At 44.9% G+C, this 14,729-nt stretch overlaps 1 protein-coding gene across 1 annotated transcript in view; it reads left to right on the top strand.

Moving 5' to 3' along the window:
* The first annotated feature begins 1,556 nt into the window (after positions 1 to 1,556).
* dennd5b (DENN/MADD domain containing 5B) overlaps positions 1,557 to 14,729 on the top strand; it is a 40,767-nt gene continuing 27,594 nt past the window's right edge. Inside the window, 2 exon segments of the mRNA XM_071534447.1 lie at positions 1,557 to 1,640; positions 6,621 to 7,323. Coding sequence (XP_071390548.1) covers positions 1,638 to 1,640; positions 6,621 to 7,323 — 706 coding nt within the window. The 5' untranslated portion in view covers positions 1,557 to 1,637.

The raw sequence follows: 14,729 nt of genomic DNA, 5'->3' as shown, positions 1-14,729 counted from the left end.
AACACAATTTGAATTTTCCAATTTACATTTAACATTTTACATTTAAGGCATTTTGCTGACGCTCTAATCCAGAGCCACTTACAATGAGCCCAGCGGTAGAATAAGCTTCAAATTCTCAATCACCAAGAGCAATAGTGTGACTGTAATTCACTGCTGCGTGGGGAAAGTGGGACTTGGGACTATAATGGAGTCATCTGTACTCGGAGGATTAGATTCATTGAGAAAGTGGATATCATTTTTCTCTTGGTATGGGCGCTGCAGTTGCTCCCAGCACTTTTCAACACTGCTGCTGAGTCCTGTGCAGCTGACAGACACATGACTGCCACCAGGCCGTTCCCCATTAGACACGGTTTGTCACTAGTCTGCTTCTAGTCGTCCCCAAGGCAATGAAATCGGAACTTGGAGGGATGACGCATCTTGTTGCTGATTGGCCCAAAGGGTGCCTGCATCACTCGTAGGGGACGACAAGTTTGCTTGTTGTTAGTATTTAGAGTTCATTTTACTGTTGAGCTGCAACGATTAAGCGATTAATTGATTAGTTGTCAACTATTAAATTAATCGCCAACTATTTTGATAATCGATTAATCAGTTTGAGTAATTTTTAAGAAAAATAGGTCAAAATTCTCTGATTCCAGCTTCTTAAATGTGAATATTTTCTGGTTTCTTTACTCCTCTATGACAGTAAACTGAATATCTTTGGGTTGTGGAGAAAACAAGACATTTGAGGACGTCATCTCGGGCTTTGGGAAACACTGATCCACATTTTTCACCATTTTCTGACATTTTATAGACCAAACAATTAATCGATTAATCGAGAAAATAATCGACAGATTAATCGACAATGAAAATAATCGTTAGTTGCAGCCCTATTTTACTGAAGTGCAATAATAAAGCTTTTCATTATGCGTAGTTGTTTTCCTGTTGTTTTATTAGAGGCTGACAAAGTGAGGAGGGGCTATTGACAGAGAAACATACAAATATGGGTTTATTAGAAGTGTGTGTGTGTGTGTGTGTGTGTGTGTGTGTGTTTCCACTGGTATGCATGTTGATATGGGGGATGGGGGGGAAATATAGAACAGCCCAGCTGCTGACAGAGAGGAATTTCATGCATGCAGCCAGGCTCCACAGTAGAATGGCCAGAATGCCTTGGTCCAGCGTTTCGCATACAATGGTGCACACAGTCATCCTCACAGTGTACGCGCTTTTTCCCCGTCCCTGTTCACACAATTCAGCCAGAATGTCTGATTCTGAAAGGCAAAATGCTTTCATGTTCCCTCTGATTTCTCTTCGATGTATAACACAAATTTACTTGTCTCTCTGTCTCTTTCCCAATCCCTTTCTAAAGCGATTAGGAAACAATTTATTTGCTGAAAAGTTATAAGATGGATGTATTATTAAATCTTGCCAAATATGAATGTTTATATTGGTGGTTGTTTGCCTTGTGATGATCACCGACTGGAGGTCATATGTTTTTTTTACTTACCACTACATCACTGCCTTTCTCTCTTCTTCTTCTCTTTCTCTTTCTAGGGGAAAACTTTGAGCAGAGCCCGCTGAAGAGGACGTTCAAGTCCAAAGTTCTCGCCCATTACCCCGAAAACGTGGAGTGGAACCCCTTCGACCAGGATGCAGTCAACATGGTAGGTGGCCACTTTACTGGGAGAGGATCGTATCATTACTGGGGGCAAAATGGGTAGTGGGGGTTGGGGGCAGATGGGGGATAAATGGGACTATTGAGTGCAACAATACCACCAGCAGGGCAGGGAAAAGGCTTGTGGGATCATTTACAGGGGAAAGGAAGGGAACAGAGGATTATTTAAACTGGGGTTCAGGGGCACAGACACACACTCTCGCATCATGGTTTTAAGGAAACAGCACAATTTGAGCGGAGAGGCCCTGGATTAAGACACATAGCGCCTTCTCAGGGGATCCTGGGTAACGGAGCGACGATAAATCCCCTCCCGTCTCTCTGTGGATTTACCCAGGGAGCTTTGCATGGAGGGCTGCACCGACCCGCTGCTGCATGGTCTCCTCCTAGATTTAGATGTTTCGTGTCCGCGAGTTGAATGAAAGTGGATTAAGAAGCGTGCAAATGCAGAAATGAGGCTGTGTCTGATAACGAAAGTGATGAATAATTGTCAAATTGTCCCTGTTGGCAAAAACAGAAGTGAAATTATATTGTTAAGCAAGTGTTTTGGGGAATAAAACTGGTGTGTGCTGAGGATTATAAGACCCACGTGCTGTTAAAGAACGGAAAAAAAACCTTTCATGGGGCAGATCCACGGCGTTCCCACTGGCCTTGGAAATCCTTGAAAGGTTGTGGCTTTAAGAAAAATAAAATAAGGCCTTTAAAGCTTTTGACAATGAATGAACGGCCTTGAAAGTATTCAATTTTTTGCTCTAAAATACAGCACCCAAATTCATCAATATACCTCAGGTCTCTCCATCATAGCATCAACACTTCACATCCTGAGCAAAACCCACTGATGGAGATTTGTGTTCATACAGCAGCAGTTTTAAAATGAATGATTTTACTGAGAATTTCAGTAAAAACGGAGGCCTGTATCACGTCCAATTCTGACCAGTGTCATGTCTTATCTGAAAACATGGCAATTATGAATCCTTGAATTTCAAAAACAAGACCTTGGAAGTCATTGGAAAGCCCTTGAATTTGATGTCCAGCTGAGTGTGTCCGGTCCTGAGAGAGAAAGTGTCACCGCTTGGTAATCAGGCTTTGCTGAAGGTGCTAAACTGTCAATACAGTGACCTTCAAGAGAACAACTGGAGTGGTTTTCCCTGGACAAAGTGTGTGTGTGTGTGTGTGTGTGTGCATTTCAATTTGCAAAAGTGTGTATTTGTGCTTATTTGTGTGTTTGCAGCATGTTGTGTGTATTTGTGCTTCTTTCTGTACATTTGTGTGTGTGTGTGCATGTTAGAGTGTGTGTATGAACATGTACATGTTTCAGATCATTTCCATGCATGTGTGTTTGTGTGTGTGTGTGTGTGTGTGTGTGTGTGTGTGTCAATAACTGTCAGTGTGCATTGTTGTGCATTTGTGTACATGTTTGTGCTTATTTATGTGTATTTGTTCCCTTGTTGTGGAGGTATGTGTCGGGGTGTGTGTACACGTTTGTGTGCATGTGTGTCTCTGTGTTTGTGTTTGTGTGTGTTCAAGTGTGCGTATGTATTCATGCCTGTGTGTGTGTATGTATTCATGCCTGTGTGTGTGTATGTGAATATGTGTATGAGTGTGTGTGAGCTTATTTGTGTGCATGAGTGGGTTTAGACCTGTGTGTTTGTGTGTCTGTATATGTATATGCATGTACATTGATTGTGTTTGTCTGCACGTGTGTGTGTGTGCGTGTGTGTGTGTGTGTGTGTGTGTGTGTGTGTGTGTGATCTGAAGCCGCGGGGCCCTGAGTGCAGAGGAGGTGTTGGGTGCTGGGTGTCTCTGGTTCTCGTGATGCAAGGTCACCGCTTATTTTTCCACCTGCCCCGGCGTCAGCACTGCTGAATAATTCAGCCGCGCTTCTCGGCTTACGTCGGCATGGAAACCGGCCATTATGCAGCACTGCTGGTCTGAAATCGAACACCGGGCTTGATTGCGAAACGGACGTGGGTGATGGGAGAGAGACGTAGGAGTATCATCTCTAGCTCTCTCTCGCTCTCTCTGACCTCGGTGAAGCCCCTCATTTTCCCTTCTTCCACTCCAATCATCGCATCCTCCTCCTCCTCCTTCCACATCTCCATCCCCTCATCTCATCATCTCCTCCTCCTCCTGTACGGCTTTGCCCCCGAAATGTCCCAGCATCCCAGCTCCGCCTCCTGCTGGGAGGTGAGAGATGAGGAGGAAGGAGGAAGAGGGAACACAGGGAAGGGGGAGGAAGCAGAAACCTGAGCGCAATCACACTTCCTTCGCCTCCAGCCCCGGCAGCAAAGCCCCTGTTATGATTGCCTTTCATATCTCAATCCCCCTTTCTCATAACAACAACCTCCCCTCTCCTTCTTCTTCTTCTCACAAAAAAAAAAAAACGCTTGCAAATAAAACGCTGATATTGGGCTTTTATTAAATATCGTATATTGGCCAGTCAGTTTCCTCCCTGACCACAGCTACAGGAAAAGCATGAAATCTAATTTTCTTTATTTAATTGTTCTGTTAATGTTTTTTTGTAAATCATTTCTTCATTTTAAAGGCAGCAATGTATCCCAGAGTCTCCCCTACCATTGAAAAGGTGTGGTGGGTCGTCCTCCCTTAAAGAGCTGCTAACACTAAAAGAATTTCATCAGTCTGGTTTTCAGTGGAGAGTTTTAGTGTCCCAATGATGGTCTAAATGCTGTTTCAGAGGCTTTTTCCAAGACAAGAACACACTTCTGGGTTGAATCACGAAATACTTGTAAAGAATGTCAGCTCAAAATATTCAGTCTAAATATATTGAATCCTTGTGTATCTGTGCATTTGTGTGTGTGTGTGTTTGTGTGTGTGTGTGTGTGCCTTGCTGAGGAGTGCTGGGTCAGCCCTCTCTACCTCTCTAATTGGGACAAAGGGCCACGTCTTTATCTGCAGGATATCAATGGCGACCGATTGAGATCACTCCTCTCTCTCTCTCTCTCTCCTCCTCTCTCTCTCTCTCTCTCTCTCTCTCTCTCTCTCTCTCTCTCTCTCCCCCTCCCTCGTCTTTCTCTGATCAGTCAGGAAAGGAGTGTGATAGAGATGAGTGAAGTGATAAGGAGATTCATTTATTTGGGGTGTGTTACAGTAGGGGTTTGTTATGTGTGTCTTGGGACTTCAGGAACTTTACTTTACCTCCCCACACACATACACACTTCCATCTTGCCCTGCTGAAATAGGGGGTTAACAGCACTGTGTTGACCCAGTTGGCACAAGTAGGATCATTCCACGGGATTATCTAGGAATTGCGGGGGGAACCGCTGTTGTAAACCGTCTCCTTTCCCTTTCCCCTGTTCATCCGGACCACAGTTATGCGCCGACAGCCTCCGGTTAACCTCCAACAACAGATAGAGCTGACGAAAGCTTCTCCTCCCATTTGACAGGGACCTCAGCAGTTTTCCCGCGCTGTAAACGACAAACCATATGCGCCCGCTCTCTGCTCCTGCTGGCTCTGATCGTTTTTTTGTTGTTGTTTTTTTCACAGGGAGAACATAAACAGGGAAAACTTCAGTGGAATTAGGTCACTTTGTTCTGCAGCTCCCCAGTGAATTGTCTGACAGATATACAGAGCGTGGCAGTCAGACGTATATTCGTTCCTACAAGAACGTCGCGTCTTGCTCCGTTACAGCTCAGTGTCACATCGTTGCTGCTCAGTAACGTTGTTTAGCGGTTGTGAACGCACCCCGGCAGCAAGTCGATAACTTATTTGACGCGATGCTTGCCGGATTTCATCGCCGTGTTCTGCAGGACGAGGAACATTTTTCTCGCTGTTTGATTTCATTAGCTTCTCCTGCTCGGGTGAAACACATGTTATGAAACCTTTTTTTTTTAGACCAAAAATATACGCTGAGTTTGTGGCCTTGACCAAAGGCAGATGGAGGCTGGATGTTGGGGGAGAGATGATCTTGTCAGTAGTGATAAGTGAGAAATGTGATTCACTTTCCCCTTGCATAATCCAATCAGAGTTTTGCAGACCACTGGGCTGGAGTGTGTGTGTGTGTGTGTGTGTGTGTGTGTGTGTGATTGTGTGTGTTCTTGTTCTTTGTAAAGGCCAAATGCACAAAAAGAAAAACAAGGCAGATCCTCCAAACTGGGTAAATGTGGTTGATCCTCCCTTTACATTTTAATATTAAGGGTTTATGTTACAGTTAGGGTAGTATATGCATACCAATGCATGTGTTTGTGTGTATATAAATACTGTAGAATGTCATGCATATGTATGTGGTGTGTGTGTGTGTGTGTGTGTGTGTGTAGCAGGGAGCACCAACACACTTCAAGCCGTGTTTATCTGTGTTAGTGCAGCGCTTGTTTCAAGTCGTTTCCTACTCAGCCCTCCCACCCAAATAAACATAATGGGGCTAATAAGCTATATTTATTCCAGGCTGCTGCTGACTGGGTGTTTATATAAACAGTTTATGCTGATTAGGCTCGGAGGTTGGCTGTGAAACCGTCACACACATGCACACACACAGACACACACAGTTACACACACACACACACACATGCTGCAAAAAATATCTTGGCACGTCATCTAATTTTGTAAATCTTAATTTTTTTTAAGTTAAAGTCTGCAAATGAAGTGAAGTGAATGAGGTGAAGTGATATCACTTGTTTCCAATGCAAATCAGCTTATTTCAAAGATTTTTTTGAATCAAGTGTCGTTTTCTTGATACTAGTTGAGCGAGCTGACTTATCCTGCCTTGTTTCAAGATAATGACACTTAATAATAATATTTGTCCCTAGAAAACAAGTGAAAATGCATTGGAAACAAGTGGAATTATCTCCCCATTAGCAGAATTTTTCACTTGTTTATGACATGATACTGATACTAAATACTAAATGACTTGTGAAGATTTTTTTGCAGTGCGCACACTGTAAAATCAATAACTTGCCCTGGCCTACTTTACAGTTGTCACTAACTCATGCCCCCCCCCTCTCTCCCTCCCTCCAGCTGTGCATGCCCAAAGGCCTGTCGTTCCGGACGCAGGCGGACCAGCGCGACCCCCAGTTCCACTCCTTCATCATCACCAAGGAGGACGGGTCTCGAACCTACGGCTTCGTCCACACCTTCTACGAGGAGGTGACCAGCCCGCAGATCTGCTCCGCCATGCAGACGCTCTACCAGATGCACAACGCGGAGCACGCCTCCGCCAACCCCCCTTCCTCCTCCTCCTCTTCCTCCTCCTCCTCCTCCAGCATGGACTCTCTGGCGAGCAGTTTAGACGAGGCGGACTCCCCCACCGCCTCCTCCTCCTCCTCGTCTTCGTCTCGCGGGGCCGGCGGCTACGACTCCTCGCGGGACACCCTGTACGTGTCCAAGGCCCTGTGTCTGATCACGCCCATGCCCTTCATGCACGCCTGCCGCCGCTTCCTGTCCCAGCTGCACAGGGCCGTCACGGCCGCCAGCGCCCCCCCGCTGCCCCTGGAGAGCTACGTGCACAACGTCCTGTACGAGGTGCCGCTGCCCCCGCCGGGACGCTCGCTGAAGTTCCACGGCGTGTACGAGCCCGTCGTCTGCCAGAGGCCCGGGCCGGGCGAGCTGCCGCTGGCCGACTTCCCCCTGGGCGAGGCCTTCAGCCTGCTGGGTGTGGAGAACCTGGTCCAGCTCTTCACCTGCACCCTGCTGGAGATGCAGATCCTCCTCTACTCACAGGGTGAGCATCACCACGCACGTTATCTTATTGTTTTTATATGCATGTAAACCCAGACGCAACACAGGCACCCAAGCACCTCTGACTGGCTTACCTGTCTCTGTGTGCTGCGGGTTTAAAGGGGCATTAAGTAATCAATGATTCATCAACCTCTATTATCGACCAGTAGGAATTGCAACAGCAGCGTCTCTGGCACAAAGCCCCTCCTCCACCCCTCCTGTAATGGCCTGTAATTGACACAAACAGTAAAGTCAGATTTTGACAATATAGGTATATATAAGTTGGCTAATTAGAGCAGAGATACAACAGAAACATCTAGAGAAGAGGTAACATATCACAACACAAAATGCTGTAATAATAATATTCCTTTGTCATTTGCTTTATTGGCTTGAGAATAAGGCTTTGTAGCCTTCATAGCTGAAATGTTGCTTACTTGTGGCACCGTCCTCCATCGTTGAGCAGCTGAAAATGCAAGTAGGTGGGGGAAAGAAGTTGGGAGTGTTGTAGGTGGGGAGTTTTTGTTCTATAACAGCACAGGCTGGGAAATCTCAGCACCTGGCGAAGTAATGGTTGAGTCACACTGGTATTGATCAACAACCCTATCAACCCCCCGCAAGATATACAGTATTATGGTCATTCTGTGCTATGGGGCAGTAAAAATCTTACTTATTGCCTCTTTGAAACTTAGTGCTTCAGAGACAAAGAGAGAGAAGAAGGCTCTCAAGTGAGCGTGAAGAACCTCTGAAGCGATCCAAAACGTTTCATATATCAGCCTAAATGAGGTGCACTGCTAAAGGGATCAAGTTTTCCTCAACAGATTCCTGAATTTTGAAGCATTCCTTCTAGGTTTCCCTTCATCCATTATTCACCATTGCAGCGAGAGACTGTGCGGTGTTTTGCTACAGTAGGAGTGTGTGTTGGTGGCTGTGTGGGTGCAGACTGTCCCGCGGAGAAGCTGGATACTTTACTCAGCACTTTGAACTACTTTTTGGACTGACTTTACCCTTTCGCCCTACATTTCTCTGTCTTACTCTTTCTCAGTTTCGCTCTCTGCCTCCTACATGCTCGCCTGCGCTACACTCTGCTAACACACTTTCTGAGGCTTGTTTGTTTATCTTTTGCACAGGACAAGTCACGTAAATAGAAACGGTTAACATGTATACACACACGCACACAAACTCCACAAACCCCAAAATAAAATCGCTGTATTTATTCTGCAGCATGCCCATAGCAATACACTCTCCTGTTCCTGTGGTGCAGGCTTATTATAACAGGTGAAGAAATCATTCAGCTACTCTTCGTGAAGAATAAACATCCTTGTGTAAAAATAAAAATACACAAATCACAAAGTGGGGCTGCAACCGAGAAGAGCGTCCCATCTCCCGAATTGAGACCGCATAGATTCGCCCTATTTTCCCAAATGAAATTCTGGTGACCTCACTGCACAGGATTTCTATCTATTCTAGTATTTAAGATCAGTTTTCAAACGGTTACCTCTTGCTGGAGGCGCCAAGGTGCGAAGTTGCCCAGTGCAGCTTTAATGTTCGAAGAAGCACCCGTTTTTCCCAAGAGTAGCGTAATGATTTAATTTCTCAGTTCATTGATTCGTGCACCTTGGTGGAGCGCCCGGGCTGCGACACACACTTTCCCTTCGATAATACAAGGTGGACAGCTGGCCTGGAACAGCGGGATTCATGGAGGAAGAGGAGGAGGAGGAGGAGGAGGGGAAGGTTATACCTCAACACATCCATGCACGCCTGAACTCTCGGTGGGATCAGCCTCCTGCACCCCCAGCCCCAGCTCACGTCATCACACCATGACCCCTAAAATAATCTGTGGTGTCTGTCTGTTCTGTCCTGGTCTGGCCGGCCCACAGCTGGTAATGACACCAAATGAGTTGAGGATTTGAGGCTGTAATCTGATTGTGGCACAGGGGAGGTTGACTGCACTGTACTGTACTGTACCATACCGTACTGTACTGTACTGTACTGAAGCACAGTAGCTCAGCTTAGAGGGAGTGACTTTCGGCTGGGAGATGGCTCAGTAGGCCACAGGGTAAGATTAGAAAGCAGCTTCGGGACAGACTGTATTTTGTCTAGTGGGATATAGACCACTGGGGCAATGCTGTTATTAATCGCATTGAAACTGGGAAAAGTCATCATAATCCACAACATTTTCATAGAAATAAATATCCGTTTTACTCTCTGTTGCCAATCATATAACACAATAGTGATTCAACCTATATCCAGTTCATGAAAGCTTTCAATTTGCTGTTCTAAAACACCCGGTGTCTGGTAGCTCTTTCCTGGAAGAAACTCAAACTTCATCAACAGAAAATCCAAGCTCCGCCCACACTGTTTGATTGACAGGTGATCGCTGGGAAGTGCAGTGCAGAGACATCACAGCAATGAGCGCTTAGCACCGAAGATGTCACCCTAAAATACAAAAAAACAAGGATCTCATGGATTACTACTTAAGCCTTTAGTATATAGAATTGGTTTGAGGGTTTCACAATACTGACTAGTGGTAAAAATAATAAGGGAGCACTCCGCGGGACGGAGAACAAAAGAGCCCGGCCCTCCGCCGCCTGCTCCTCTCTCATCCCGCCATCCTTTGATGAAAGATGGTCCTCAGTGTTTTATTCATCATTCTCAGCGTCAGACACAATCGCTCCTGAAGGGGGAATAATTAAAAACCCCTCGCCTGGGTGGAAAAACATTCCCGTTTTTTGTTCCGAGCGCTCGTCATTTTTCACCGGGAATCACCTTTGGCATTCAATCCGGGGTCCGACTGCGAGAGGCGGCTGTCAAAACGAGCCTCACTTGGCTGGAGGCAGGTGATGGAAGGGGGGAAAACATCTAGAGCGTTCCCTGGATGTTAATGAGACGACGTTCCCCGCCATATGTTCCCACGCTGTTCCCGATCAATCAACAAGCAATTACGCCGTGACAGATGGAGGCGTCGCCCCGCCCCCCCCTCTCCCCCCCCCCCCTACCTGTCCGCCTCGCTCACTCATTGGCTGTGACAGGTAGGAGGAGAAAGTGACAGGCGAGCGTCTCCTCCAATCATGCGGCACAGCGGGAGGTCCGGGGATCCAGGAATGTAATTACAACGTAATCAGTGCCGTTCATTTGTATTCCTGCCAGGCTTCCCCCGAACCTGGCAGCCATTCGGTACAGCAGGAACCAAATCCCCGTGTAAACGCCGATAGAAACCGCTGCTACTTAAGGAAGCGTGAACGTTATGCTCAAATCGGCGTAATCTTTTGTTAAATGTCATGCTGAAATGTCAGAGATGTCTCACAGTATCTTCCATGAACACGCCAACACACTCGCACACACACATGTTCTCACTTCCCCTATAACATCAGTTTCTTTATCAGGGCGGTTTCTTTTTTTTTTTATTTTGCTGGTCGTTTAATTCATCTCATTTCTCACTGTTTTTGTGTTTTGTTTAGATTTAGATTCTGTTAGCCAACTCAGCTGCATCTTTGCTTGTCACCATGATTGTTCTGTATCGATTATTTATGACGTTTCTGCTTTACTGGATAGTTGACAGTAGAGAGAGAGAGAGAGAGAGATCAAACCCACAGTGTCTGGGGTTACATGAAATGCGTCTCAGCCAACTGAGCCACCAGGTCACCTGCATTTCGTCGCTGCCGGGTGAAAACCTCGTAAACCTCCAGAATATCAGCTTTTCAGGAACTACGACAAAAATAGCCGTGTTTTTAGCTCCAAACGGTTTCATGAGCTCTAGAGTTGTTGACTTTCCTCAACTCATAGAGGAACCATGTAATCCTTTAATTGAACTTAAAACAGTAAAATCAACAAAACTGGACTTTGTTCTCATATGACAACAGCGATTAGTTTGTTTGTTTTCATTTGTTTTTAAATTAGATGTTTCTATAAGCCCCTTGCTTTTTTTTCTCCTCTATTTTTTCTCCTCTGTTTTTATTAATCATTGTATTTCTCCACTGTGCTCTGATCACCTCACCTCCTGTGTTTTTTATCGCCGTGCAAATAAACTGAAGTAAACCCAGCTCCTCTATGCACTGGAAGAGCACCTGAGTTCAGCCGTTCAGCGCAGTCAGCTCGTCTCTTCCTGTGTTGATCAGTCCCCTGATGCACCGTTACAGTTTCAAAATGACTCGACACGTCTCGTCCTGTTTTTCAGGCTTGGCTTTTAGCGGTCACAGGAATGTACGCATCCATGAGCCGCTTCTCCACCACGGCCTTTTGCAGCGTTGTGGTTTACCATATCAGATTTGTCTTTTTTTTTTTTTTTTTTTTTTGTAAATGACAACACATTTCCTCACATATCACAAACACTTGTAGTCGTCGTATTTCAAAAGGGAGTTTCTTTGGCGATGCAGCGTGCAGAAAATGTTGTCGAAGACGAACAGGTCTTTTTTTTAAAAGAGCACCCGTAGCAATATGTGCCTTTTAAAGAATATCACAAAGTAGTTCAACCCAGTTCAGCAGCAGATGGAGAAGATAAAATCACTCACTGTTACTTTACCTACTCATCATCTTTTCCTTGTTCCCCATGAGCCTTTGCTGATAGCTTTTGAAGTGTTTCAGTGTGAGGGGGAAAAGGATTGAAATTTATGAGGTGTGAAGGAATATTGCTTAGGAGAAACAAAATGAGAGACACTTCAGATTATAGCAGCGAGCGTTAATGAAGTCAGCTGAGAGGCTAAACGTATCTTGGCGTGATGTGAGTGAGAACGGGAACAGGTAGGATGGGATTTGCTGCAACATGAACAAAGTGACAGGAATGTGTTAACGGGAGTCAGTTTCTCTCGGTTTCCCACAGAGGGGTGTGTGTGTGGGAGAAGCAGAAACCTTGAACCTGTTCAGACTTGAGAGCTGAAGCAAACACACACACACACACACACACATCCACAGGTGCAGGAGGGATGCACAGACTCCTTGAAAGGTTTTTCCTGTTTCTGTGTGGCATGGGTTCAAAACTTTGTGGTTCAAAGAAGGAGGGAAAGGTGAAGGAGAAAGAGAGTGAGAGAAAAAGCAGGACTTATGAAGCCCTTTAAACTCATTTTACATTTAGGAAAACAGAAAGGAGGTTCATGCTTCTAATGTTAAAGTGTGTGGGGTTGGGTGCTGTAGGATAAAAAGGCTCCTCTAGTTGTCGTGGAGAAAAAGAGATCCAAAGCACTTCAAAAATCAGATAAAAAGCCTTTGTTCTATTTTGCTTGTCATAATTCTAAGTTGAAAACTGTTCCCGGTAAGTATGACTAGCCCAATAAAATAAAGTCTTTTTATGTGCCTTGGATCTCTGTTGTTTCCCACGTTATTTTACATCTAGTTGTGAAGCATTCCCTCCAGGTTTCCCTTCATCCATTATTCAGAACTGCAGTGAGTCGCTCTGTCCTGTTTACAGTGTCTTATAGAGCGTCTGCTACAGTAGCAGGGTAAGTGTGTGGTTGTGTGGGTGCAGAGTAGCGCTTTGACAGTACTGTCTGGATTAACTTCACTTCAGTAAAATGGGAAGAAGTTGCCGCGCGCTCGTAGCCTCAATGCAAATAGTATTTTTATAGATAATGAATCGGTGCTCTTTCAGTTAGAACTGAATTGTCAAAAAGGAAAAGCCAAAGAAGCTAATCCTCTCCCACAAACCCTGAAGTCGCATTGCCTTGTTATCTTTCTTTTGAAATGCTATTTCATTCAGTCTATTTAAAGCTAGGCACTAGGTAAGATTTCTATGTAAAAACGCACCGGGATCGAGCATCGGGACAGAGAAGAGCGTCCCATCCCCTCTAATTGAGGTGTTGTAGATTTGCCCAAAGGAAATTATGGTGACAGGTATGGACACTGGTGTAAAAACCTCTCCATCCACTAGAATTGACAAATCAAAACTCTCACCGACGTTAGATCTTTTCCTCTCTCGTCTCTTTGGTTTCTTTTTGGTGTAAAACATCGCAGACCGGCCGGGTTGGTGAACATGAGCGAGCCGTGTGCAGTTTACTGGCATCACATATCATGATTTCTGGGTGTTGACGTTCAAAATGTGCAAACTGTTATCTCTCGCTGCCAATGTGTGAAGTTGCCTAGTGCAGCTTTAAAGACCAGTGTTTCAACAAAAGATATGTATTCATCAGGGATTTGCTTCCCGAAGAAAGCATTTTGTCAAAATATTGGTCTTTTTTGGTCATTGCATAAAAGATATTACTTGCACTGAGAATATTTTAGGTGTGTTATGCTTTTGCCAACACCTCAGCAATCCACAAATGTGTTCTCTTCCCCTCTCTTGACTTCACCTCTCACCCTATATTTCTCCCTCCTACTCTTTCTCAGGTTTTGTTGTCGACCTCGCACATGTTCTCTGTTTTGCTCTCGGATATTTCACTGTCTCTGTGACTCGCCTGTCCAATTTCTCACACCTGCGCCCAAGTGGCCATTTAAATCACACTTGTTTTTGTTTGGTGGAGTCTGTTATCTTTTATTGGTTCTCTACCACCTGTTCTGGTGCCTTTTTGTTTGTGTCATTACTTTCCTCATGAATATCCCAAGAGCGGTCACAAAAGACAACTTGGTAGCGGTCGAATCTATTGGACATTTACTGTGTGGCTGACCTTTATACAGATAGAGCACCTTTTCAAAAGTGTTACAGAGAGCTCCACGGGAAAAATAAAAATGAAAGCAATGAATAAAACACAAACATGAACAAAATCATGAACGAATAATAACGAATAAATCAAGAAAAAAGAATAAGCACTTACCATTTTGGTGAGGAATAAGATTATGCTACCAACCCAATGTACCAACGTAATAAAAAAACCAATATGCCATCAAAACAAGCTGCTACAAAATGTGCTATAAACAAAAGTGCAAACAAGTTAAATAAAGGTTAATAGTAAGAGAAAGAAGCTTGGAATTCAAACCTGGAACAGAACAAAGAGCCGTGGTGTGATTTCAGGAACACACACACACACACACACAAAAGCACACTCTCGCTGTCACGACTTGCCCGTCCGCCCTTCATCATCCCTGATGCTCCTCACTGGGGGCCGGGTGGGCCGGGTGACAAATAGAGTAAATTAGCCCTCCTCCTGTCGAACACATATTAGAGACATTAATTTTACTGCTCCACGCACCCGGTGCCTAATGACTTGTTTGTACCTTGGCCTTAAAATGGAAAATTACAAGCACCGGTAATCATTGATGGATTTGCATACACATACACACACACACATACACACACATACACACACACACACACACACACACACACACTGCAGGTGCACCTGCAGATACACTTGAGGTTGTTAATGGATTTGCATACAACCTTTGCAATTAAGCTCTGCACGCTGTCTCTTCTTCAAAAAAGTATAAAAGTATATGCATAAAGAAAAAGAAATTGTATACTGTTTAATTGCCAGGCAGGTTTGT

Source organism: Centroberyx affinis, unplaced genomic scaffold, assembly GCF_046629955.1.
Source record: "Centroberyx affinis isolate AG114_WGS23_722 - 3 ecotype Tasmania unplaced genomic scaffold, CSIRO-AGI_Caff_v1 ptg002548l_1, whole genome shotgun sequence".
NCBI classification, from domain to species: Eukaryota; Metazoa; Chordata; class Actinopteri; order Beryciformes; family Berycidae; genus Centroberyx; species Centroberyx affinis.
This window is presented reverse-complemented; position numbering and strand designations above follow the sequence as displayed.